Raw genomic sequence first — 24,800 nt, forward strand, 5'->3', positions numbered from 1 at the left:
AAAGCATTGGAAATTAGAAGCACTTTCAAAACTTCTTATTTCCAGATAAGAATATCGATTCTTTCGGTCCTGCTTCACATAATCAAAACAGAAGCTAAAGATAAATAAATGTAATTAGCTCCGCTGAGAGAGGTAAAACTCTAATCTCTGAAGAGAAATAATGAAAATGTTACATGAATTTCTAAAAAGTGCTTTGAAAATTCTCTCTCACATCCCCCCATAAGTAAAGCAACAGCATTTAAGGTATTACTTCTAATCTTGTATTGCTATTACACATGACTGATATTTCTTTCAATTTAACATTAACCTCCTTAAAGAAAAAGTTGACAAACCATTACTGATTTATTAATTTTTCATTTCACCTCAGCTGCTACCACTATTTAGTGTGCATAAAATACAAGAAATCCCTTAAATCCTTCCACTGACATAACTTGTATCGTTGTCATTGGGTGTTTTGCTAAAACAAAGACTCCAAAATTTGGCCCAAGAAGAAGGAAAGTCCCTATTCAAAAGAGCTCAAAAATATGTGGATTTAAAGGAAAGATTTGAAAGGGGGGAGATGCACAGAAAGAGGAAGACTGTTTCAAATGAAGGGGCAAAATAGAAGAATGTGCAAACTGCAAATGGGAGGACCAGTTTGAGAAGATATGAACACACACACACACACACACACACACTCCCTCCCCCAACATTAAATGCAAGCCCTGTGTGAAATTTATGGAAAATTTAAAGCTAGCTTCCCATTAAAATGGAGTTCCCCACCCACAGACCATGATTGGTCCGACAGTGGCGGAGACCTGTTGCCCACCACCAGGTTCCCCCTAGGCACCTATGCCCCTTAGGACCTTGTGGCAGGGGAGTGCACAAAGCCTTTCCCCTCCCTGCCAGGAGCACGTGGCGCTTCCAAGTGAGGTGCGCACCCCGCAGGGTGGGGGAAGGGCAGAGGAAACTGCGTGATCCCCCCGCCCCATGGCCAATCAGAGTTAACTGGCAGGGGAGTGCATGAAGTTTCTGCCAGGCCTGCCTGTAGTGCACGGCGGTTCCTGGCAGGGCAGAGGAACTTTGTGCAATTCGGAGCGGCAGGGCCTCCACAGGCCGGATCAACCTTGCTTGGCGGGCAAGATCTAGCCCACAGAAGCTCTCTTGCCCGCCCCTGAGCTAGGACATAAATTACATAAATTGTTCTCAGCTTGTCCCACAAGAACTGGCGTTCATTTGCAAATGTAATACAACCAATTTAGGACTTAATAAGGATCTTAACTGGTTAACGTACTACAAAGGCAATTTCCCCTTTCTTGATATTCACATTAGGGAGGTAAGTGAGTAGTCAAGTAGACTACTCACTCCCCCACCTCCCACTACCTCTGTCTCAGAGACAGCAAGGCGGGGGTGGGGGGCAGGGAGGGAGGAGCAAGAGCCGGTGCTGGGGAGATTGGGCTTAAAAGCCGGTTCCTGCCAGCACCGTCTCTGCGGTGCCACCTGACACCCCTTCCCTGTGCTGCTGCCTCTGTTAGAGGCAGCACTGCAAGGGGGGAGGGAAGGGGTTGCTGCTGCAAAGCAGCATCTACCTGCGGTAGCCTGTGGGCAGAAGCCCGTCTTTGCGGCCAGTCCCAGCCACTGAGAACAGAGGCTGCTTTCAGAAAAGCCTCTACCTGTGGCCAGCCCAGGCCACCCCAGACAGCGGCTGCTTCTCAGCAGCAGCCCCTGTCTATGGGGGGTCCCAACTCCCCGCTGGGATCCCCCACACACAGACAATGGCTGCTGGATGTGGTGTGAGCCAGAATTGAGCAAACCCAGCTCAGTCTCAGCTTGCACCTGCAAGCAGCCCGGCTCTTACTACATTTCAATTGCAGAGACGCAGCAGGGGTAGCTCCTAGACCCAGCACGAACTGGGATTGAAGAAGCCTTCCTTTATCAACTAATCGTGTAGTGAATAAAAATTTTATCGACTACGCGATTAGTGATTACTTGCTTCTTAACATTCTTAATTCAGGTGTCGACATCAAATGCTGCAAATGAGACATGACTACCCTGACTAGATTAGCATAATTAGCTCTGGTCCTACAAGTGACAAGTAGCTTCTCCTGTTGTTCTTATATATACCTCTGCCTCTGTAATATCTACTCCAACTCATCTGATGCAGTGGGTTTTACCCATGTAAGCTTATGCACTAATAAATCTGTCAGGCTATGTCTACACTGGTGGCTTCTTGTGCCAGAGCTATGCAAATGAGGCTAAGTGTGGAATATCGCGAAGCCTCATTTGCATACCTAATGAGCCGCCATTTTTGCAGAAGAGGCTCTTGCTCTAGAAGGAGCGTCTACACTGCCCCTTCTTGTGCAAGAAAACCCCTCTTGCGCAATGCTGCTACACTGATTATTTTCAGGAATAATAGCATTGCGCAAGAGGGTTTTTCTTGCACAAGAAGGGGCAGTGTAGACACTTCTGGCACAAGAGCCTCTTCTTCAAAAATGGTGGCTCATTAGGTATGCAAATGAGGCTCGGTGATATTCCACGCTTAGCCTCATTTGCATATATCTGGCACAAGAAGCCGCCAGTGTAGACATAGCCTTAGTCTCTAAGGTGTCACAGCCTCTAGCTTGTCCCACAGTAATTGGCCCACATGGACCCTACTGGTATTTAATAAAAGTTTCACAGTATGCATAGGGAACTTCTAAGTGTGTGTTAGCAGGGTACACACAGGCCGGTGACACACTGATGCTCATTAAAATTTATGCCCTAGTTGGTGTGCATTAATATACTGTGTAGATAAGCCCCAGCAGAAAAGGTCAGAGAAATACATGTACTCCTGAGACCTTATATGTTTAGCTTGTGAAAGCACAAAAATTCTAAAATATTGTTTCTGTTGTCTACCCAATTTAGCCTGTATAAGCTACAGAACTAGATCTCCATATTTATGCCCCCTTTTCATGTTATCCATAAAACTAGTTCATGCTTTCTAATCCAGTCTGGTACTCTTCCACCTTATCCTTTCAATCACAGTGGTGTGACAACCAATTCTTGCACTGGGCTCATGTTTTAAGGGCCTCCTTTCTAAAATCTGAAATTTTGCTACCCTAGAGCCTTCCACAACTTAACCAATTGCCCCAACCCCTGCCTCTGCAGCCCCCTAGCACTCCTCATTAACCTAAAGCCTTCCCTCCATAGCCTGTCCCCTATCCCCACACCAGCACCCCACTGACCCATAGCTCTGTATTTTGTTCCCATCTTAGGCTCCTCGCAATCCTAGCTGCGCATTAGCTCTCCTGCATTCACACAGCACAGGCCAAATTTAAGAAAAATTAAGCAATGAATCATGACGGGACAAACCATCATCTGGACCACCCCGACAAGTGTTTGTCTAAATGGAGATTCCACAACTTCCCTGGGAAATGTATTCCGGTGCTTAACCACTCTGACAGTTAGCAAGTTTTTCTTAATGTCCAACCTAAACCTCCCATGCTGCAATTTAAGCCCATTGCTTCTTGTCCTATCTTCAGAGGTTAAGGAGCATAATTTTTCTCTCTCTTCCTTGAAACAGTCTTTTAGGCACTTGAAAGCTGTTATGCCCCCTCTCTGTCTTCTCGTCTCCAGATTAAACAAACCCAATTCTCTCAATCTTCTCTCATAGGTCATATTTTCTAGACCTTTAATAATTTGTTGTGTTTCACTGGACTTTTTCCAATTTGTCACATCTTTCCTGAAATGTGGTGCCCCAGAACTATACACAGTATTCCAGTCGAGGCCTAATCAACATGGAATGGAAGAATTACTCCTTGTGTCTAGCTTACAACAATCCTGAAGCACTAATACATCCCAAAATAATGTATGCTTTTTTTGCAACTGTGTTACACTACTGACTCATCGATAGCTTGTGATCCTCTATAACCCCCTGCAGATCCTTTTCCGCAATACTCTTTCCTAGGTAGTCATTTCCCATTTTGTACGAGTGCAACTGATTTTTCCTTCCTAAGTGGAGTATGTTGCATTTGTCCTTATTTACTTTAGACCAGTTCTCCAGTTTCAGTGGCATTATAGCTTAGTACACAGGGTTGCAGTGCCACTCAAATTTGGCCTGGCCACCCATTTGTCATGAAGAAGTCAGCTAGACCAAACATGAGTAGCGCTGCATCCCCATGTGTCACACTGCGTCGCCAGTTAGATTTGGCCTTGCTGCTCTTCCATCAGATGGAAAGTTTGACATAGCTAGATTTGAGTGCATGGCACTGGAAACCTGTGCATCAGCTGAAGCATGGGAGAACTTCCTGTCTGGGTAACCCTCCAAAACCTTGTGGATCTGGGTATTACTGCACTACTTACACTACTGTAGCTGTGCCACTGAAATCTCTTCTCAAAATGTTTTATGCTAGAAGCACTTTAAACCTTATTTAACAGGCACTTATCTTTATTGTGATTTACTTAAAAAAACAAAAAGTTATGACACTACAAAGCACATGCTGAAGTTCACAACTTAATCTCATTGACACTCTCTCCTGCCCTTCCCATCTCTTTGTCTATATGTGGTCAACAATTGTTTGCACAGTTAAACAATCATCAGAATGGCAAATAAAAATGAAAGGATAAGAAGGGAAATAGTAAGAAGTAAAAGGTAAGGGAGAAAATGGTATTTTTTCAAATGATACTTGAAAACAGATGGAGAGGCAATGAGGCAGAAACACAAAAAGGCTATCCAGGAGTGCGACAGAAGGTTCTGGCTTGAAAAGTACATATAAAACTACACATTTATATTTTTTTCTATCTTGGCTCATGAAATATAAATTCAAATTCAAATTCAAAAATAATAAATTTCAAGGAACAAATTATTTTCTTCATTGTTTCTAAACAACAACTCCCAAGTCTTGCTATCAGAGAAATGTACATAGCAAAAGGATTAAAAATGCAAGACCAGTACAGAAAATATTTGGAAAGAAAAATATCTCTTCCTATCCCATTCGAATTAATATTATGAAATAAAGCATATTCTCTACCTGGATGTGTTGTGCAGATAAATCAGGGGAAGCAAAAAACAGTTGGTTGACACCTGCAGCATCTGGAGTTGTTAGGAAAACCTTTCCTGGAGTGGAATCTTGTCTGGCAAGGATCACCTTGCTTGGGGTAGAGCCATCATGATTTGTTAAGATGAACTGCTTGCCTGCTGTATTCTGATCAAGTGCGGTAACAATCTGAATCTTCTGGCCCGTCTGTTGATCTGTGACAATCTGATAATACATTTATCTCAAATTGTTATGGTCTTTCAAATTCATGTTTTTTTTAGCATCCCGTCTTGCACCATCATAGTCAATGGGAGTTTTGCCTTTGACTTCTGTGGTTGCAGGATTGGGTCTCCTAATGAGCTAAAATTCAAATGAAAACCCTGAATCTGAAAACCCCAGGACTGTAGAAGTGTTTGACCTCTGAACCTGAATATGCATTCAAATTTTGCAAGTGGTGCATATGTTTACAGAAGGCCAAAGAAAAGTCTCCGATCCTATCAGCTATGAAGTGTTAAAAATATGGATATAAACGCTAAGGCTCAATCCCTAGTCCTGTGATGTACTAAGCTCCCTTCCTTTCCACTTAATTCAATGGGATTTGAGAACACAGCATAACACAAAATGATAATCAGCAGCTCATGGGTTTAAGTCCTTAATGAATTATCTTCATCACCTAATTCCAGGTGGTACACTTCAGTGCTGACTTTATTAATTTAGATAATTACTAAAGGGAAAGGAACAATCTTATTTCTTAGTTTATATATAACTTAGTTAAACATTTTTACACTCACAAATAGAAAAATCAAACTGAAGCAGGAGAACTGAACACTAATCCTTCTCTTTGCCACCTTTTTTCTTTTTGACACTCACAAATAGAAAAATCAAACTGAAGCAGGAGAACCGAACACTAATCCTTTTCTTTGCCACCTTTTTTCTTTTTGACAAAGAAAAACAACTCTTGATTTATTCTTCTTTTGACCAACATGAACAGATCAGCAGCACTGTTACTGCATTTCTTTCCTATTTTTAAATGAAGACTGTAGTAAAAGCCTCACAAACTTGCCCTTCACTAAACTGCAGTTTTTTCTCTTCAAAGACCTGGAATTCCATCTGCAACCAATCTGCAAAAACTGCTTTATGAATAAACTAGTGACATATGTAAGTCATTCAACGTGCCTGTTTTAGGAAATAATGTGTTCACCTGTAAAGGATCATTTCAATACATTTAATTTTGACATATTATTTATAGAACTAGTTGGAAATCGGATTTCCATTCAATGAAAAAATTCTGAAGTTTCCCACAAAATGAAAATTCTGAAAAAATTCAATTTGGGACAATCAAAACATTTAATTTCTATTAGTGCTTTCAGGTACAAAAACATTATGTATCTTATTGTATTATATACATTATATGAAATAATTTAATGTAATGCAAAAGTAAAATCAAAACAAATCACATCTATAAAGTAAAACAAAAAAGTTGGACTTTTGCCTGCAATTTTACCAGCATTTGACAATTTCTTGCAGTTGACAATTTCTTGCAGAACATTTCAACAAGAATGGAAAATATCCTGTACTTTCCAACAGCTCCAATTATTTATTATTAATTATTGCTTGTGCTGCTGAAACGTCCATCAACTCCAGCGTGCTAAGTGCTTTACATGAACATATAGCAGACAAAATCCTGGCTCCACAGAGTTTACAGTCTAGAGATAAGATGTAACACGTGAGAGAGTGACAAACAAGAGAAAGGAAGAGGTGAGGGGTACAGAAAAGTAACATCCCTCTACTACACAGGATAGCTACGGTATAATTTGAAGGTTCCAGAAAATACTTAACTTTTTTTTAACACAATCCTCCTCTTGCCCCTGCCCCTCCAACATGACACACAATCAAACTTTTACTGGCTGACTCATTTATTGTAGACATAAGTCTTTCCTACAAAGTGTGGCTGTGGATGAACCACAAAGGGATGACTACTCCATAGAGGGAAGGATGATCCCAATATTGGTAGACAGACATGCTTACTATGCTTGATCTAGTACACTAAAAATAGCATCATGGACATTAGTGCAGGCTAGCCACCCAAATCCAAGCTCACCTGACCCTCTGGGTTCAAATACCAACTGGCTACAGGATCTGAAATAACAGAACTAGTCTTTTAGAGCAGGCAGTAGGTTCATGGGCTGCCCCAAGTTCAATTTTTAATGCTAACAACCAAGTACAGAATATCACATTACAAGAGCATAAAAACCAAGGCAGCTTTTGAGAAGGGAGTGAAAAGAACAGAAGGTTATGGATTAATTAAGAAAGGATTCCCTGAATAAGAGCTAGCATGAAAGATAGCACAGAGACATCTGAAAGATGGGTAGATAGGCTTGAATTGTTCATAGACCAGAGGAAGCTGGGGTAGATGCAATAAATGATGGGAAAAGGACAAGTAGAGAGGAACTGAGCTGTGAATGTCCTGGAAAGATTAGGACAAGAAACAAGAACTCATGGAACAAGCAGAGCAAGTAGAAGAATTTGAATAGTGTGATACAGTCAGAGCAACAAACAAGAAAAATGACCATAGCAGTCACATTTTGAATGGGAAAAAGTTTAATGCAATGACACTGCTTACAGAGAAATTTACAAAAGTTTTAAGGTCAGATACAAAAAGAAACCATATTTGCAGGGTCTAAAATTTAAGGCCTGGTCTACACTAGGCAGGTAGGTGAGCTTAAGGTACACCATCCAGCTACACGTTTTGCATAGCTGGATATGCTTTATCTTAAGCAGAGCCGTCCCAATGTCTACACTGCGGGAGGCCCACAGGAGCACATGCTCCCATCAGCTTCCCTTACTTTTCACAGAGTGAAGAGTACAGGACACTGGCGGGGGCTGCCCTCGGTGGTCGATTTGGGAGTCTACACTAGACCCGCTAAATCAAACACTAGAAGATTGATCTCTGCAGGGTCAATCTTCTCCATAGTGTAGACACGCCCAAAGTTACTAAAAAAAAAAAAAAAGTAAATCCCATTCCCAAAATCCTCCTCATGCACCCAAAGATGGCACTAGACAACATGAAAGTGGTGAGTACCCATACTGACTTCTTCTCTGGGTAGGACATTTGGGCAAAGCAACTAACCCTAAATAGAATCTCAATTCTCAGGTGAAAGGAGAGGAAACATATCACATGGATTCTATCATATACTCTACTGGGGCAGGAGTTTTTTCTCGGAATGATCAACAAACAAATTCTCCAGCAATACACTAAACAATAGGCTGATAGCAGTATATCAAGAAAATGTGTTAATATAAAGAAAAATATGTTTAATAAGAACAACCATACTGGGTCAGACCAAAGGTCCATGTAACCCAGTATCCTATCTTTTGACAGTTGCCAGTACCAGGTGCCCCAGAGGGAATGAACAGAACAAGAAATCAACAAGTGTCACCCATTCCCAGCATTGGACAGAGGCTAGGGACACCATTCCTACCCATCCTGGCTAATAAGCATTGACAGACCTATACTCGATGAATTTATCTAGTTTTTTTTAACCCTATAAGATATACTTCCTTTTGTTTGTTTTAAACTTGCTAATTATTCATTTCATTTGGTGACCCCTTGTTCTTATGTTATGGGAACAAGTAAATAACTTTCCTTATTCACTTTTTCTACACAGGTCATGCTTTTATAGACCTCTCTCATATCCTCCCTTAGTCTCCTCTTCTGTAAAGTGAAAAGTCCATCTTCTTAATCTCTCTTATGGCAGCAATTCCAAGCCCCTAATAATTTTGTGGCCCTTTTCTGATTTTTTCCAATGCTAACACATCTTTTTTGAGATGAAGCAACCACATTTGTAACAGTATTCAAGATATGAGCGTACCATGGATTTATGCAGAGGCAATAAGATACTCTCTATCTTATTCTCTATCCCTTTTTAAATGATTCCTAACATTGTTTGCTTTTTTGACTGCCACTACACACTGAGTGGATGTTTTCAGAGAACTATTCACGATAACTCCAAGATCTTCCTTTTGTATGTATAGTTGGAATTATGTTTTCTGATATGCATTACTTTGCCTTTATCAACATTCAATTAATTTATCATTTTGTTGCCTAGTCACCTAGCTTTGTGAGATTCTGTTGAAGCTCATCACAGTCTGCTTTGGTCTTAACTATCTTTAGCAAATCAGTATCATCCGCAAATTTTGCCACTTCAAGGTTTCCCCCTTTCTCCAGATCATTTATGAATGTTGAATATTGATTGGTCCCAGTCAGTGTTCCCTCTAAGCTGGGTGGCAAGACAGGTGATTAATCAGCCCCACCCAGTCAGTCAGTTCAGTGCACCCTGAACCTCTGACCGGGCGGTGCTGATTAATCACCTGTGAAGCTGTGCTACTGTGCAACTTAGAGGGAACACTAGTCCAGTATGGACCCCCGGGGGACAGCATTAGTTAACTCTCTCCATTCTGAAAACCTACTATTTATTTCTACTTTGTTTTCTATCTTTTAATCAGTTATAAATCCATGAGAAGACTTTCCCTCTTAACCTATGATAACTTACTTAGGAGACCTTGTCAAAGGCTTTCTGGAAACCTAAATACACTATATCCACTGGATCCCGTTTGTCCACATGCTTGATGACGGCCTCAAAGAATTCTAGTAGATCAGTAAGGCATGATTTCCCTTTCCAGAAACCATGTTGACTTTTCCACAACAAATTATGTTCACCTATGTGTTTGACAATTCTATTCTTTACTATAGTTTCAACTAGTTTGCATGGTACTGATGACAGATTTACTGGTCTATAATTGCCAGGATCATCTCTAGATCCCTTTTTAAAGATTGGCATCACATTAGCTATCTTCCAGTCATTTGGCACAGAAGATGATTTAAAGGATAGGTCGCCACAGTTAGTAGTTACACAGTTTCACATGATTTCTTTCAGAACCCTTAGGTGAATGCCATCTGGTCCTCGTGACTTATACTGTTTACTTTATCAATTTGTTCCAAAACCTCCTCTAGTGATATCTCAATCTGAGACAACTCCACAGCTTTGCAACCTAAAAAGAATGGCTCAGTTCTGGGAATCTCTAGACATGAAGACTGATGCAAAGAATTCACGTAGTTTCTTCGCAATTACCTTATTATTTCTGAGCGCTCCTTTAGCATCTCGATTATCCAGTGGTTCCACTGGTTATTTAGTAGGCTTCCTGTTTCTGATGTAGTTAAAAATAATTTTGCTATTACTTTTTGAGTTTTTGGCTAGCTGTTGTTCAAATTTCTTTGTGGCTTTCCTTAATAATATATTTTATGCTCCTTTCTATTTTCCTCACTAAGATTTAACTTCCACCTTTTAAACAATGCCTTATTATCTCTCACTGCTTCTTTTACTTTATTTCTTGCTATGATCCACAAATATTTTCCAAACCACCCCACAGAGTCTTTCAAATGTATCTGCTGAATTATCAAATGTAAAATAATTCAATCTTTTAACACTGTTTCCATGTTATGCCTTGTAACAGCTTGAAGTACATCTTTGTTTTTCAACGGGTAGTCTTGGAGTAGAGACTGGGTACGTTGTTTAAACACAAGTGAGGCTTTGCAGACATCTTTTACTCCAACAATATCACTTGAATTACTGTCTGAAGGAGATTATGAGGCACCGGTGAAAGTACTTCCTATGTAACTCTTCCTCTCAGAAAGCAAGAAACAATGTGAAGCTCCACCCCGATTGTACTCCAGCTCCACTAGACACAGGAGTTTCTATCCCTCTGGGTAAAATTTTCACATTTTAGAAAAGATCATTAAGTGTTCACAAAAGGAAAGGTACACAAAAAAAGGCAGAGTAAAGTAGTTCAAAGATTCGTTCAAAATATTTTACATTAAACGTACTTGTATGCGTTGTGGTAAAGAGAGACCTGAATCCGCTGGGACAATTTGTATTCTTTGTGCTGTCCCATCCATTAGTGTTTGAGTAATAGTTCCTTGGGAATGAGCAATCTAGAAATAAACAAATAAATAATTGGAATGACAGCTATGTGAAAATACTGCTGTACCACATTAAGGTTAGACCAGCTTGAGATGTGTCAGCAAAGTATTATTCCAAGAGAAGACACTCATACTGTATTGGGAACAGTATGCAACTTAATTTTATTCGCTAGTTTTGCATGTTAAAAAGTTCTACTGGTTCCACAGTTTTAAAGCCATTTCACAATAATTTCTGATCCAAAAGTCAGAAATATATTTATGGTAAAACAAGACATAAGGAAATGAACTGCTGATTAACCCACAGGGAATATACGTTAATTAAAGATGATTATTTTCTTGTCTGCTCCATCTAACATTTGTATACAAATGGAGAGATATAAATCAATCATAGTCATTTAGGACTTCTACCATTTTCATATTGTCTGTTACTCTCCCCTCCTTAGTTGAGTAATTGGCTTACCCTGTCTGTCTTTGGTCTTCTGCTTGCCTCTAAAATATTTTTAGAATGTTTTCTAGTTACCCTTTCTATCTCCAATCTCATTTTGTGCCTTGGCCTTTCAATTTTGCCCCTACATATCTGTTATTTGTTTATATTCTTTCTATGGCATGGATGATACCAGATAATATTTAGTCCTGCCATGAGTGTAGGGGACTGGTCTAGATGACGTCTCAAAGTCCCTTCCAGTCCTATGATTTTATAGTAGGGACATGCTTTTGCACAGAAGCACTTTTAACTTAAGGGCTCAGTGGAACTAATGGAAGCATTTTTGTGTAGAAGTCTAATGTTAGTCCATTTCTATTCAGCTGTCAAGCTGAGGGACTGAAAAGGAGAAACAACAAGAAAAAAGAAAGAGAAGGATATCGAGACACACCACAAGAAGGAGAGAGAAAAGAAGAAAATAATGGTATTTTACCTTTCTTCATCTTAATTTTGATATCCTACTTAATATGTCCTCTGTATCAAGCACATCTCTGTATCAAGCAGGTGTCTCTTGTACATTTCAAAGGGAGAGGTGCAGCTGTCAGAACCCCATGCGAGCAGGGAGCGCTTTGGTCCCCGCTTGCGCTGTTTCCCCTGCTGTGCCTCTGCCTCCCCTCCTCACCACAGAGACAGTGCTGGGGGGGGGGGGCTTTTAAGCAACTAGTTGCTTATAACCCTGTAGAAGCTGTAGAAACCATTTTTATATTTAGCTAGAAGCCATCTTGTATATCAAAAACCATTTCAGCTTTTCTCTCAAGCACGTAGACCAGAGTGAACTTTCTGTCACCCCGTGAGAAGAGGCCTATAGGATGGGCTATTGGTATGTGTTAATTGGGCTGGTTGGGACAGGAGATGTACTCCCTCGCACCTGTCCGCCATCTTGTTGATAAGGCTTTGTTTTTCCAAATTTAATTGAGAATTTCTGTAATTGAATGCCCTGACGTCAGACTGTTTGGTTAAGGGTATAAAAATACTAGAATTGATTGTATTAGTAGCTTTACTGGGTCTGGCTCTGCTGTAACCACGTTTGGCTCATGCTGTGCTTTATTAATTAATAAAGCTGCTTGTTAGCTGCCTAAACACAGAGGAGCGTGTTTTTGCTTCAACAACCCTAAATTAAATAACAGACTTCTGAATGCCCTTTTAAGGACAGTGGCATCACTGCTTCACATCATGTATCTAATTGCTTTGGCCAGACACATCTTTAAATACATTAAAATAGCAAACTTTCTCATTTTTATTCTGAAGAATTATCATCAAAATAGAATTCACAGCATAAAAATCACTGTACTCCTTCAAACAAATGTCTATGCTTCATTTAAAGCAAGAACTTTTAAGACTGCCCGAGGAATCTCCATAACTGAAAACTCCAACATTACGGTCATCAATAAGGGAGTTGTATACCACCCCTCCATATAGTGGAGTCATTGCAAACTCTAGTGCCCCCAGACATGTGTGATTTCCTAAGTGAAAGTCAGAAATTCTGAAGTTTGGCAAAAAAATAAAAGGGAGAAAAGACAAGATGGAAGATAAAATACACCTTTATTCAAAGGCAATACTTCTTTAAATAAATTACAGCTCAAAAAAAGAGCTGGATTCCATGGAGAATATATTTATTTGCTTCTCACTTGTGTGGCCCCCAACTGATTTTTCTGTGGGTCAGTAGCACCACCCTGGCCATAAAGAAAGAAAGCATTGAAACCTATTGTGCTGGACATAAATTGACATTTTACTTTATTTAAAATGAAGTTTGATAAACTAACATGAGAAGGTTAAAATACTTAATCTGTTTAATAATTTAAATTAAACCATTCTCCCTAGCTGCAGCTAGTTCAAAAAATATGGCCACCAGCACAGACTACCTCTGGCTTCCTCCTCCCCCTGGCATGTATATCCGTAAATAGAAGTGAATAAGTTAAATCTTGGCATGTCACTTCTAGCATTTACATTATTCTGCAGTTTATAATATAAATAAAATAAAATGTATCACATGGTTCATGTTGTTTTACAGATGCAGTTTATAAACATACACATATACTTCTTAGAGAAGAAAATCACACTAGAGTACTGGTGCACGAAAAAACCCTATATCAGAAAATTATTAATTAAGGATACCGAACCACCACAGGTCAAGCATGGAAGAGTATACCGGGTCATATGTCCTCCCAGATTTGCTGTTTAGTTGTACTGGCATGTTCAGTAACACTGCTGAAAGCCAGCTGCCTTCACTCTACCTTTCCTCTCCCACCATTGGCAGGCCAGGGTCATCTCTAAACAACCTTGCCACATGTCACTGTTACTCTATGGAATGTAGACATGAAATTGTGGTAGGTATCTCAACTTCAAATTTCTGAAATTCTGAATAATGAAATCCTGTCTTTTCCGAGGAACATATAAGGTCAGTAGTTGTCTAGTTCAAATCAAGTTGGTTACTTGGTTTTACCTAGATGAGAATGTTCTGTATATCAAACAAGTTAGTATTTACAGTGCTATATCTCATCTATGAGGTAAGGATGGTCACGGCATATCAGACTGTGTAGTTTACGGCGGAATAAAGGAAGCCTATGTCTCCGGAGTTTCCAAGTTTCTTAAAACTGGACTAATTATCTTACAGGACGGAATTATAGTTTTCTCTTTAAAGCTCACAAAGATACACTTTACAGAAGATGAAACTGCTGATTATTGCCATACAGCAGTGTGAATTTAACCCTTTGAAAGAAACTTTACACTGTTCATAGATGTGTTAACAAAAACATTAAATACTATTTGTCATAGGGTAACCAGTATATTTGTTAAATATTACGTTTTACATAGTTATGGTGGATGCTTCTTTGGATTCACAGATTCACCTTTTTGCTTTGAAAGTGGAAATTTACAGCACATGAGGAAATGGATAAACCACTATGTAATTACTTTACAGCATCACAAGTTATGAGACAGAACTATTACACATTCTTGGCAACACGTTGAACCTCTCTAGTCCGGCACTCTCTGGTCTCGCAACATTCATAGTCCGGAATGATTTTAGTTAACCGATGTCCACTTATGACGGGTGTGGCCAAGTTTCCTCCAGTTGCATTAAGTTTGTTTTCAGCCACCAGCCTGGCTCTTGGTGTTTTGTGCTGTTATTTAGCTCTAATTTACCCCTACATGTCTTTTAAGAGTCCAGTAAGAGAGGCAGTGTAGGTAATGGTGTTAGACAATATTGACCTCTTATGGTTCAGCAAATTCTCTGGTTCACTACCGGTCAGGTCCAGCAGGTGCCTGACTAGAGCGGTTCAACCTGTGGCAGAACTGCCTAATTCTGGTATGGGAATAAGAACTACCCCATTCCTGGAAGGAAGTGCATAGTGTTGGGCAGAAGATTCATGAGAACATACACACTATGTAATGTTTCATATAGGGTAATCTTTTGTAGCTAGAATTCTTTTTAAAGGAAAAGCTTTTTGTTTTGAATCTGCATATAGTTAATAGGTTTTACAAAATACATCATTGCAATCTATTGCAAAGATCATGCTCTAAATAGGTTTGTAATTTCTAAAATGCTTTATGAACAATAATTATCTAGGAGGTACTACTTCGAATTACATTAATGACTCCAGTAACTTATGAAACATCAGGTTTGTGAATAGCCTGCTTTCTTAAAAAGTATGGGGAAATGGTCTCTTTTGCGCACCTTGACCCCAAACTGGATTTTGCTTGTGAATTTAGTAAAAATTATTTAATCAAAGTTCATGTGAATTACAAGTGCTACTGGAAACACTGGCTCAACTTCCATTCAGTTTCAAATATGGTTTGCAAGAACAAGTCACAAGTTTATATCCAGCATGAATATAACCAGGGAGAAGAACAGCTGTATCCTGTAGGACAACTATAAATGAAAAATGTTGCTACCTGAAAGTCCAAGAACAATGCTGAATCTTATATACCGTATTTTCCGGCGTATAAGACGACTTTTTACACTAAAAAACATCCCCCAAAAATCGGGGGTCGTCTTATACGCCGGGTATAGAATGTACCTGTGCTGATACTGGTCCCCAACACGGTGCTCGGGGCTGGCCCCGGGCACATGGCGCACGGTGAGGAGGCCCCCGGGCGCGCGGCGCTTGGCGGGGGGAGCGCCGGCCCCAGGCACATGGCTATGGGGGGGGCGCCCCCGGGCGCGCAAGTGTCCCTGCCCCCTGGCGCCTGGCAGGTGAACGGCCACGCCCCCTGGCGCCCGGCGGGGGGACGGCCACGTTCTGTAAGTGGGTGGTAGAAAAGACCCCATCATGGCTCCAACAAGAAGAAGGAAATTTGAAGCCAGTTTCAAGCTGAAAGTTGTAAACTTTGCCAAGGAACATAATAACTGTGCTGCTGCAAGTCAATATGGAGTAACAGAAAAGATGGTCCGAGACTGGAAAGCAAATGAAGATGCATTAAAGAGTATGCCAAGTAGTAAGTGTGCATTAAGAAGAGGCACACCACATTGGTCAGAACTTGAAAAGCACGTAGCAGACATGGTGCATGAGCATCGTCAAAATGGTTATGTAGTGACACGAAACAAAATACGTATGCTTGCACTTCAGTGGGGCAAACCTAACCCAGATCACAGCAAAGGATTTAAGGCCACTGTATCCTGGTGTACTAGGTTCATGGAAAGGCATAATCTGGTACTGAGGCAAAAGACCAAAATTGCACAAAAATTACCTGCAGATCTCGACGGAAAAGTAAGTCTTTTCCATCGATATGTAATACAACAGCGCAAGAAACATGGCTATGCGTTAAGTCAGATCGGAAATATGGATGAAACTCCTATGAATTTTGATATGGTTGGAAATAAAACTGTTAATCCAAAAGGTGCAAAAACAGTGTTAATTAAAATAACAGGACATGAGAAGTCCAGTTTTACAGTGGTACTAGCATGTACAGCTGATGGCGCCAAACTAAGACCAATGATTATTTTTAAAAGAAAAACAATGCCGAAAATCAAGTTCCCTGTTGGAGTTTTTGTACATGTGAATGAAAAAGGCTGGATGGATGAAGAAGGGGTAAAGCTATGGCTTGATAATATATGGAGTAGGCGACCAGGTGGACTTCGTCAAGAACGTAACCTACTGGTGTGGGATATGTTCAGGGCTCATTTAACTACCAGCACAAAGAAAAGGCTGGCAAGAATAAACACAGATGCGGCAGTTATTCCTGCAGGATTGACATCATTGGTACAGCCACTGGATGTGTGCCTAAACAAGTCATTTAAAGATCGCATTCGAGAACAGTGGAATGAGTGGATGGTTAGCGGCGAAAAGTCATTCACAAAAGGAGGAAACATGCGTGCGCCACAACTGGATGTTTTGTGTAACTTTGTCATAAAAGCCTGGAATGATATTGATGCAGAAACAGTAATCAAGTCTTTCAAGAAGTGTGGCATATCAAATTCTTTGGATGGTATGGAGGACGACTTCTTGTGGCAAGATGAAGGGGAAGCCAAAGCTGAAGCCACACCATCTGATTCGGAATTAGATCCATATGATGACTGTCTTACAAATGTACCACAAGATGTCATTGATGAACTTATGATGTCAGAGGATGAACATGATGAGGATTTTGAAGGATTTTAAGTACCTGTAAGTCAAAACCATTTTAATTAAAATTATTTAAATCAAATCTGATGTTATTAAATGGTGTTGCCTCAGAAGGGGGGGTAGTCTTATACGGCGAGTATAGGCCAAAACCTATGTTTTAACTGGAAAATTAGGGGGTCGACTTATACGCCCAGTCGTCTTATACGCCAGAAAATACGGTAACCCTGAAATTTCAAACTACATTGCCAAAGGTGAACATACACAAAAATAGCAAGTGTACTTGGCATTGAGTTCATTTTTCAAGATATTTCCCTCTGTTAGTACTGACTCTGATGTCAGTTTGCCCCTATCTACTTCACCTCTTTCAGACATTGGAAATACAACATATATTGCTGCATCTGGATATAACAAAAGGAAAATATAGGTCATCTTCTACATGGATAAATCTCCTTACTATTTCCCTTACCATCATAAATACGCACTCAATAGAAAAAATAACAAAATAGAGCCTCATATCAAGTGATCTAAGGAGGAAGAACAAATACTCAGATACTCTGAGACCTTCCAGAGTAATGCACAGAATATCCTTGTCATCATCTACCAGAAAACTCTGTACACAGATCACTTCATGATCAACATTATCAAAAATGATGATTGGTCAAAAGCAGCACAGGATATTTTTACATACGTGTCATTCACTGGTAGTGGGTAGTCAGCCATAGATAACAGCATAGTCTCCATACCAGTCACATCAGACACAGACTAGCAAGATACAGCTACAAGATCAAGACATAACTGAAGTTGCTTCAGTAAATCTAGGCTCTTTCATATTGGCACAGTAGAGGGGCTTGTCCCTCCCCTTGACTGTGCCCCCAAGTCAATGCCCCTCTACCGGGGTAAATACGGCTCTAGCAGCCTAGTCCCAAAGTCAGTGCCCCTCTACCAGGGGAAATACTGCTCTAGCAGCCTAGTCTCCAAAGTCAGTGCCCCTCTACTGACTAGCCGCCCAGAGAAACCTCTCCTGGGTCAGGGATTGATTGTCCAGGGTAAGAAAATGGTTGGTGGGGGGGACCCAGGCCCTCCCTCTCCACCAGGTCCCAGCCCAGGGCCCTCTAGGCAGGGATTATGGCTCCTGCCCGCTTGGCGGGGAATCCGGCCGATACACACCGAGTCGTACTAACAGTCCTTTGCCCTGGGCTGCTTCCTGCCACGCCCTGCCACCCCTGTAGTCTATTTGCCTCTGAGTCAGTACTTGCCGGGGTTGTGGGCGCTCCGGCCTCTCAGGAGGGGGTTGGCTGCTGGCTTTACTCCCGGACTCTGTTGCGGGCTCTATCTCTGGCCTCAGCTGCGGCACAAACACTGGGGTTGCTGCCTGCTCCCTTCCACCCTCCTCCTGCCCTCTCTCATGCAGGGGCCTCTTCCGCCAGCTGGGCCTGGGCTGTCCTCCGCCCTTCAGTACGGGGCTTGTCTGCCCCATCACAGGCGCCAACACCATTTTCTCAACAACAGAGAAACAGTTATTTAACCATGGTAGTTAAAACTGGACAAAAAAGGTTAAGTTATTGGTATCTGGAAATCCTCAAGAGAGAAATCTCTTTGGCCCCACCTGCTTAATATGCTAAAAGTCTATCTTCACAAAGGGAAGCTGTAGCAGCAATATACGAGCCTGTTTGGACCTATTGATAACATGTTAGGGGTCAGAAACAAATACCACCCATTTCACATACCAAGGCAATCAAATCCATTCAAGTTTAAGAAGAGAGATTACCAGGTAAGGTGCAAACAGCACAATTGCTTCCTTTCTACTTTAACTGAGCTATAAAGGAAGACAGCTGTGATCTTACTAAAACTAAAATACAAGAAGTGACATGGAAATAGCATGCCAGAACTCTGTCAGGAAGAGCAGGAGGGCCTGCTCTCTTACTATATATTTTAGAAATGGGCGTCCGTTCGTCCATCCATTAGTCCGTTTGTCCACAATTTCCTCCCCAACGGTAAGAAACAGGGCCACCAAATTTGGTTTGTAGCTTCCTCTTATCACTTAAAGCAAGGCAAGCGTTTGATTGTGCCAGGACTATGGCATACACCTGGAATTTTATTGTTTTTCATAAAATGGAAAGGAAGAGATCTGGCAGGAGGGACAGTTATACTGCAGAATGACCACGAGGGGGGGAGGCAGCAAAGGGCAGAGATAGGGACTGCAACAGCTATAACCCAATTAGGCCAGCAGAGGTAGAGAGAGGGACAGCTATTCTACTATATATTTCAGAGAGTTTGTCTGTCTGTCTGCCTATCTGTCCCCCAGTTGGGGGTCAATGTACCCTTCCCCCGGCTGTGCCTGCTGCAGCAATCATGGACAAGCGCTTCTCACCTGGCCCCAAACTGCTGTGGTGAGAGAGGTGGCTGGGGTTGTCCTCTCTCCCTGGGGCAGCTTGCATACTGAACTCCTCATCCCCAGCCTCAACCCAGAGCAATGATTTGATGAAGAAAAACAAAATTTATTTCAGTTAAGGACCCGGGCAACACCAGATAAAACTTCTATTTCTAATTAAAGTGGCCTCTCCACAGAAGAAGAAAAGGGAGACAAGCTGCTTGGCTGGCTTGCTCTCCCTTCCCGCCAGTTGACAGTTTGGCTTTTGTTGCTGTTTTCAGATTGGATATAAATTTTAGTGATACTATGAAAAGGGTATCTCGGTGATCTGAGATTTTAAAAAAAAAATTTCACAGACTGACTAAATTCTGGAGTCAAACTCGAAGTCCCAATACTTAAGTCCATGGCACTCAATAGTCTGGTGCCAGGATACTAAAAGATTTACCAAAGCTCCTGGATGAAGACTGAAATTGATGGACATCTCCAAACCTCAGACACAATGGAACTTGCTAACATAAGGATAAAGCCTGTCAGGCCTGGCCCAAGACTATGAAACAAACTCCCACAGTTGCTAAGGTCAAAGGGCAAGGTACTTCTTCAACCTGCCTTTTCTAATATAAGCATTTAACCAGGGTGTACCTCCAAACAAAAATAAGCCAACCCCCTTCAAAATCCTCCTGTAATGAAACTATACAAACACACACAATACTCTGCATACATATTTATCCTTCTGGGAAGAGGATAACAGAAAGATAAACCACACATGACAGATGTTGGTCATGCCACTTAATGCACCATGGAAGGTACTTAGGGTATGTCTACACTACCACCCTAGTTCGAACTAGGGTGGTAATGTAGGCAACCGGAGTTGCAAATGAAGCCCGGGATTTGAATTTCCCGGGCTTCATTTGCATATAGCCGGGCGCCGCCATTTTTACATGTCCGCTAGTGCGGACTCCGTGCCGCGCGGCTACACGCGGCACGGACTAGGTAGTTCGCACGAGGAGTAACGGTAGTTCGGAATAGGAAGCCTAGTCCGAACTACCTAGTCCATGCCGCGTGTAGCCGCGCGGCACGGAGTCCGCACTAGCAGACATTTAAAAATGGCGGCGCCCGGCTATATGCAAATGAAGCCTGGGAAATTCAAATCCCGGGCTTCATTTGCAACTCCGGTTGCCTACATTACCACCCTAGTTCGATCTAGGGTGGTAGTGTAGACATACCCTTAGATACTACAATGATGAGGGTAGTGTAAGAACATATATAAAAAAACAATCCAAGAGGGAAAGCCTTCTATTAAACTCAATTTACATCTTTTTTGAATTGAGCTTGAAATCACCTGGAATACTTCACTTGTCTGTAGAGTAAGAAAAATCTAAATTAACCAAGAGCAGACATTTCAAGTAAACAGACAAATTTTTTATCTTTTCTTATAAACACATTTGTATAGATGTTGAACAGGATATATAGCAATGAATTCATAAGGGTTGTATATTGTAAATATACAAACATTCTCGGTACACTTATTTTTACTATCTAGTCATGAATTTCTAAAAGCATGATTACTGCAATATCTTGGCACTATATGCATACTAAAGACGACAGCAAGAACTTCCCAGCAAGAAGAATACATTCTCTGTTCTCTTTGGCTCATCTAAGCATCCTTGCACTTTTCAAATTGTGTACCACTGGTACAGCAATTAAAACAACTGCTTATACAAGTGCATTTCAAACTATCTTAATGCAAGTTTGCAGCTAGAAAAGCCTACACCATATGTCTAAACAGCTCTATGAAGATAGCCAGTAGCCCATAGTTGCAGAACCACCGATTTAGTCAATGATTTCTACGTTTGGAAATATTGCTACATTTTTTCTAGCTCAGTTTCTTTGGGAAATATTTTGACAAAGATACAAGTTTTGCATTACGACGTGAAGATACAAGAACGGGGTTCTTGCTAATCTTCTATGGGAGGGTCTTCTGGAGTTTTGGGTCCATTAGAGACCATTCTCTCTTGTGGCTTTGATATTTACATGTCAGTGTTATGCTTTATTGTCCAACTTATGTCAAACAGGACTAAAATATATATGTACCTCTCCCATTTGTTGTTCAATAATTTGATGGGCCAGTTCCTCTATGGTTGCCATGATCTTTAATCACCAAAATTTCCTGTCAAAGAAAGAAGAAGATTCTTAAAATCTATAACCTTAAAGATGAAAATATCTGGGGGCAAATATAGCTTACATAAATCAATTATAGCTACAGTTGCTGAAGTGAGCCCAGCAACCAATTTAAAATGAGTCTATGCTTTGAACGTTGCTGTAGAAATGGCATCATATAGTTCCATGTTTGTGTTTCAAAGGCTTCCTTATAATTCTGATGTTTCTTAGATTACTTTTGTTTTTTGTTATAGAAGAGCAACAGCTCACTGAAAGATTTCAAAGTAGGAATGTGTTACCTCTGGCTTTTAAATCACTAGCATAAATTCTGATCCACTGAAGGTCTAATTAAAAGCTTATTCAGTCAGAACTTTGCTAATGTTTCTATTGCTGTACCAGTCAACGTATACAGCTTGCTCTCCAGAAGCTGTATTGGTTTAGCAGCTCTAATAGGAGTATATAATTAAATATTTGTCATTAAAATAAGACACTTCTTAGGTGAAAATAGATCTGTGGAATAAGATGATGCCAATATCATATACTTTAGTGGCCAGAGTGTGCCTAAAAAACTGAAATTTGGTTGAGTTTCATGTCTGTTCACCTCATCTGTGTGAAGCGTACAAAGAAGTCATCATTACACAGCGTATATATTAAATCACTGTTATGTAATATTAAATGTTCACATGTAAGAGAGGCTTGGGCACCTATCTACATCATTACATTACTCAATAAGTTAGAACGGTGCATAGTTGCTTCCTATCTAGATTAACTGATTCACACCATGAAAGACCTCTGGGTATCCCTACTAGGGATGTTAAAATGTATTTATTTTTGGAAACGTGTAACTGTTGAAAATTTTCAGCAGTTACACATTTATATGAGGGGAGGCCAGGATGGAGCTGGTGCCAAAATCAGGCTTCTGCCTGAGATCCTCCACGCTGCACTGTTGCCTCTGTATCAGAGGCAGCAGTGCGGGGGCGGGGGAGAGGGGGACAGGTGGCTCCATGGGAGTTGGTGCTCACATGCCCCCCCTCCCTCTGCATACAGAGGCAGTAGCGCAAGTGGGGGGCAGTTAGATTGGCAGGAGCCAGTACGTACAGGGACCCAGTTTAAAAGCCAGCTTCCCTCTTCCCCCCACCACGCTGCTGCCTCTGTTTCAGAGGGAGCAGCATGGAGGGAGGAGTAGGTGGCTCCGCAGGAGCAGGTATGTGTCGGCTTAAAAGCCAGCTCTCTCCCGTGCAGCGGAGGGAAGGGAGGCTGCGTGAGGGTTAACTCATAATTGTGAGTGTTAACTCATGAGCCCAGGATCATCAGTTAACCATATACTCGGAGACATGTTCACATTCCTAAACCCCATAGGTATACATACCACTGGTTGAGAACCAATGGTATAAGATACTTTTACATTTTTGTATAACTATATTCATACAAAGAATTGTATTGGTTTACCTGCTCTGGTTTAAATAGATAAATCACACTCCTTACCAAATAATTACACCAGTACAAAAACTGTGTGCAGACTAAACTTAAGATACACAGATTATTTCTTCTCACTTCTCCTAAATCCTTGCTGCAATCTGACCCTGTCACATCCCCAGTCCCAAAGACATTGTATTACATCCAAACTGCTAGCCAAAGACTCATTTTGGAGCCATCCCTGTTCCTGAAGTTAAACAGACTGTTCCTTTTTGACTAGTGAGAGAATCTCAACCCTCAGCAGTGCAAACTGTAGCATATCTAGCCCTGCTGACAGAGAGAAAATTAAAACATGTTTTTATTTTGCAGAGCATTTCTAAACCACCAGAAAACTAAGTACAGAGGAGGGAACAGTGAAGACAAATCCAAATTTCTTCAGGTATGTATTTAAAAAAATAATCTCACTTTCTAAACATTGATAGCTTGTCTCAATACCTTTCTAGGGTTATGGATTTAACTAGTGGTTAAATTACTAGTCGAGTAGTCAATGGAATTTCCATCGACTACTCGATAGGCACTTCCGCATTCTTCCTTTGAAATGTACAAGAGCCCATGCTGGGGCTCTTGTACATTTCAAAGGAGGAATGAGGAACTCCGACTGCAGCCGGGGGCCAGTGGGAAGTCCCGCTGACTCTGAGCTACATGTGGGCCAGCTTTGAAATGTACAAGAGTCCTCAGTGGGGGCTCTTGTACATTTCACAGCGAAAGTGGCCTCAGTGGGGGACCAAAGGCTCCATGCTGTGCTGCCAATTTGAAATGCCATGTGGAGTCTGCGGTCAGCTGGGGACTCCCCAGGTGATCCCAGGCTTCATACAGCATTTCAGCAGAACCTAGGATCAGCTGGGGTCTGCCCGGCTGACCGTGGGCTCCATGCAGCATTTCCCCAGAACCGTGGTCAGTTGGGGACTGCCCAGTTGATCCTGAGTTCCACTGAAATGCCGAGCGAAGCCCGGGATCTGCCGGGGGAGTCTCCAGCTGAACCCAGGTTCTGTATGGCACTGCCGCTTTGAAACGCCGAGGTGACGTTTCAAAGGAGCAGTGCCACACAGGTGATCCCGAGCTCAGCTGTGCAGCGCTGCCGCTTTGAAGTACCTCGTCTTCCCCTCCCTTTGCTGCCTCTATCTGATAGAGGCAGCAAGGGAGGGAGGGGAATCGACTAGTCGATTGACTAGTTCTTAACATCCTTATCTAGGATTACTGTTATCCACATTTTTATATATAGTGAAACTGGATCAGAGATAATCACTCAATTTAAAAAAAATCCAATGTTTTCCAAGTTAGGCTAACATAAACATTGCCTTTTTTCTGTGTTAACTAATTTAATCTTTCTAATAAAGCATTATGTGGGCTGCCCCATTGAAAACCAATATACCAGATTGAGATTAGGAAACCAAACTCAGCAGAAAATGCAATCTTTCAGATAAGACTTAACATTCTCATAATTTTAAATATAATTTAATAGTGTTGTGTCCTGAGAATATAGACATTAAATTTCAATTAATCGGTGAATTGAGTAGTAAACAGAATTTCCATCCACTACTCAATTAGTTGATAAGGGGGGCACTTGCTATACCACTGCGTCTTTCCTTTTGAAATGGACAAGAGCTGCCTGGAAGGAAGAGGCGCAGCGGGGAACCCACACAAGCAGGGACCGAAACAGTCCCTTCTCACATGTGGTCCCGACTGATGCACCTCTCCCTTTGAAATGTACAGGAGCCAAAGGCAGAGGCGCATAAGGCGGTCCCCACTCACAGGGGTTCCCCACTGCCCCTCTGCT

The 24,800-nt window shown here is 41.4% G+C and overlaps 1 protein-coding gene across 9 annotated transcripts in view; it reads right to left on the bottom strand.

Moving 5' to 3' along the window:
• Positions 1 to 24,800, bottom strand: part of NR2C1 (nuclear receptor subfamily 2 group C member 1) — a 114,054-nt gene that overhangs the window by 68,708 nt on the left and 20,546 nt on the right. For 3 of the 9 annotated variants that reach the window (XM_075933411.2, XM_006118303.4, XM_025182234.3), the window contains exons 3-5: positions 21,482 to 21,557; positions 10,879 to 10,986; positions 4,989 to 5,219 (exon numbers count right to left, since the gene is read on the bottom strand). In XM_075933411.2, coding sequence (XP_075789526.1) covers positions 4,989 to 5,219; positions 10,879 to 10,986; positions 21,482 to 21,535 — 393 coding nt within the window. In that variant the 5' untranslated portion in view covers positions 21,536 to 21,557. The remainder of the gene's footprint in view (positions 1 to 4,988; positions 5,220 to 10,878; positions 10,987 to 21,481; positions 21,558 to 24,800) is intronic. The other 6 variants (XM_075933426.2, XM_075933430.2, XM_075933438.2 and 3 more) reach the window with 5 other exon arrangements.

Source organism: Pelodiscus sinensis, chromosome 1, assembly GCF_052426305.1.
Source record: "Pelodiscus sinensis isolate ZL-2025 chromosome 1, ASM5242630v1, whole genome shotgun sequence".
NCBI lineage: Eukaryota > Metazoa > Chordata > Testudines > Trionychidae > Pelodiscus > Pelodiscus sinensis.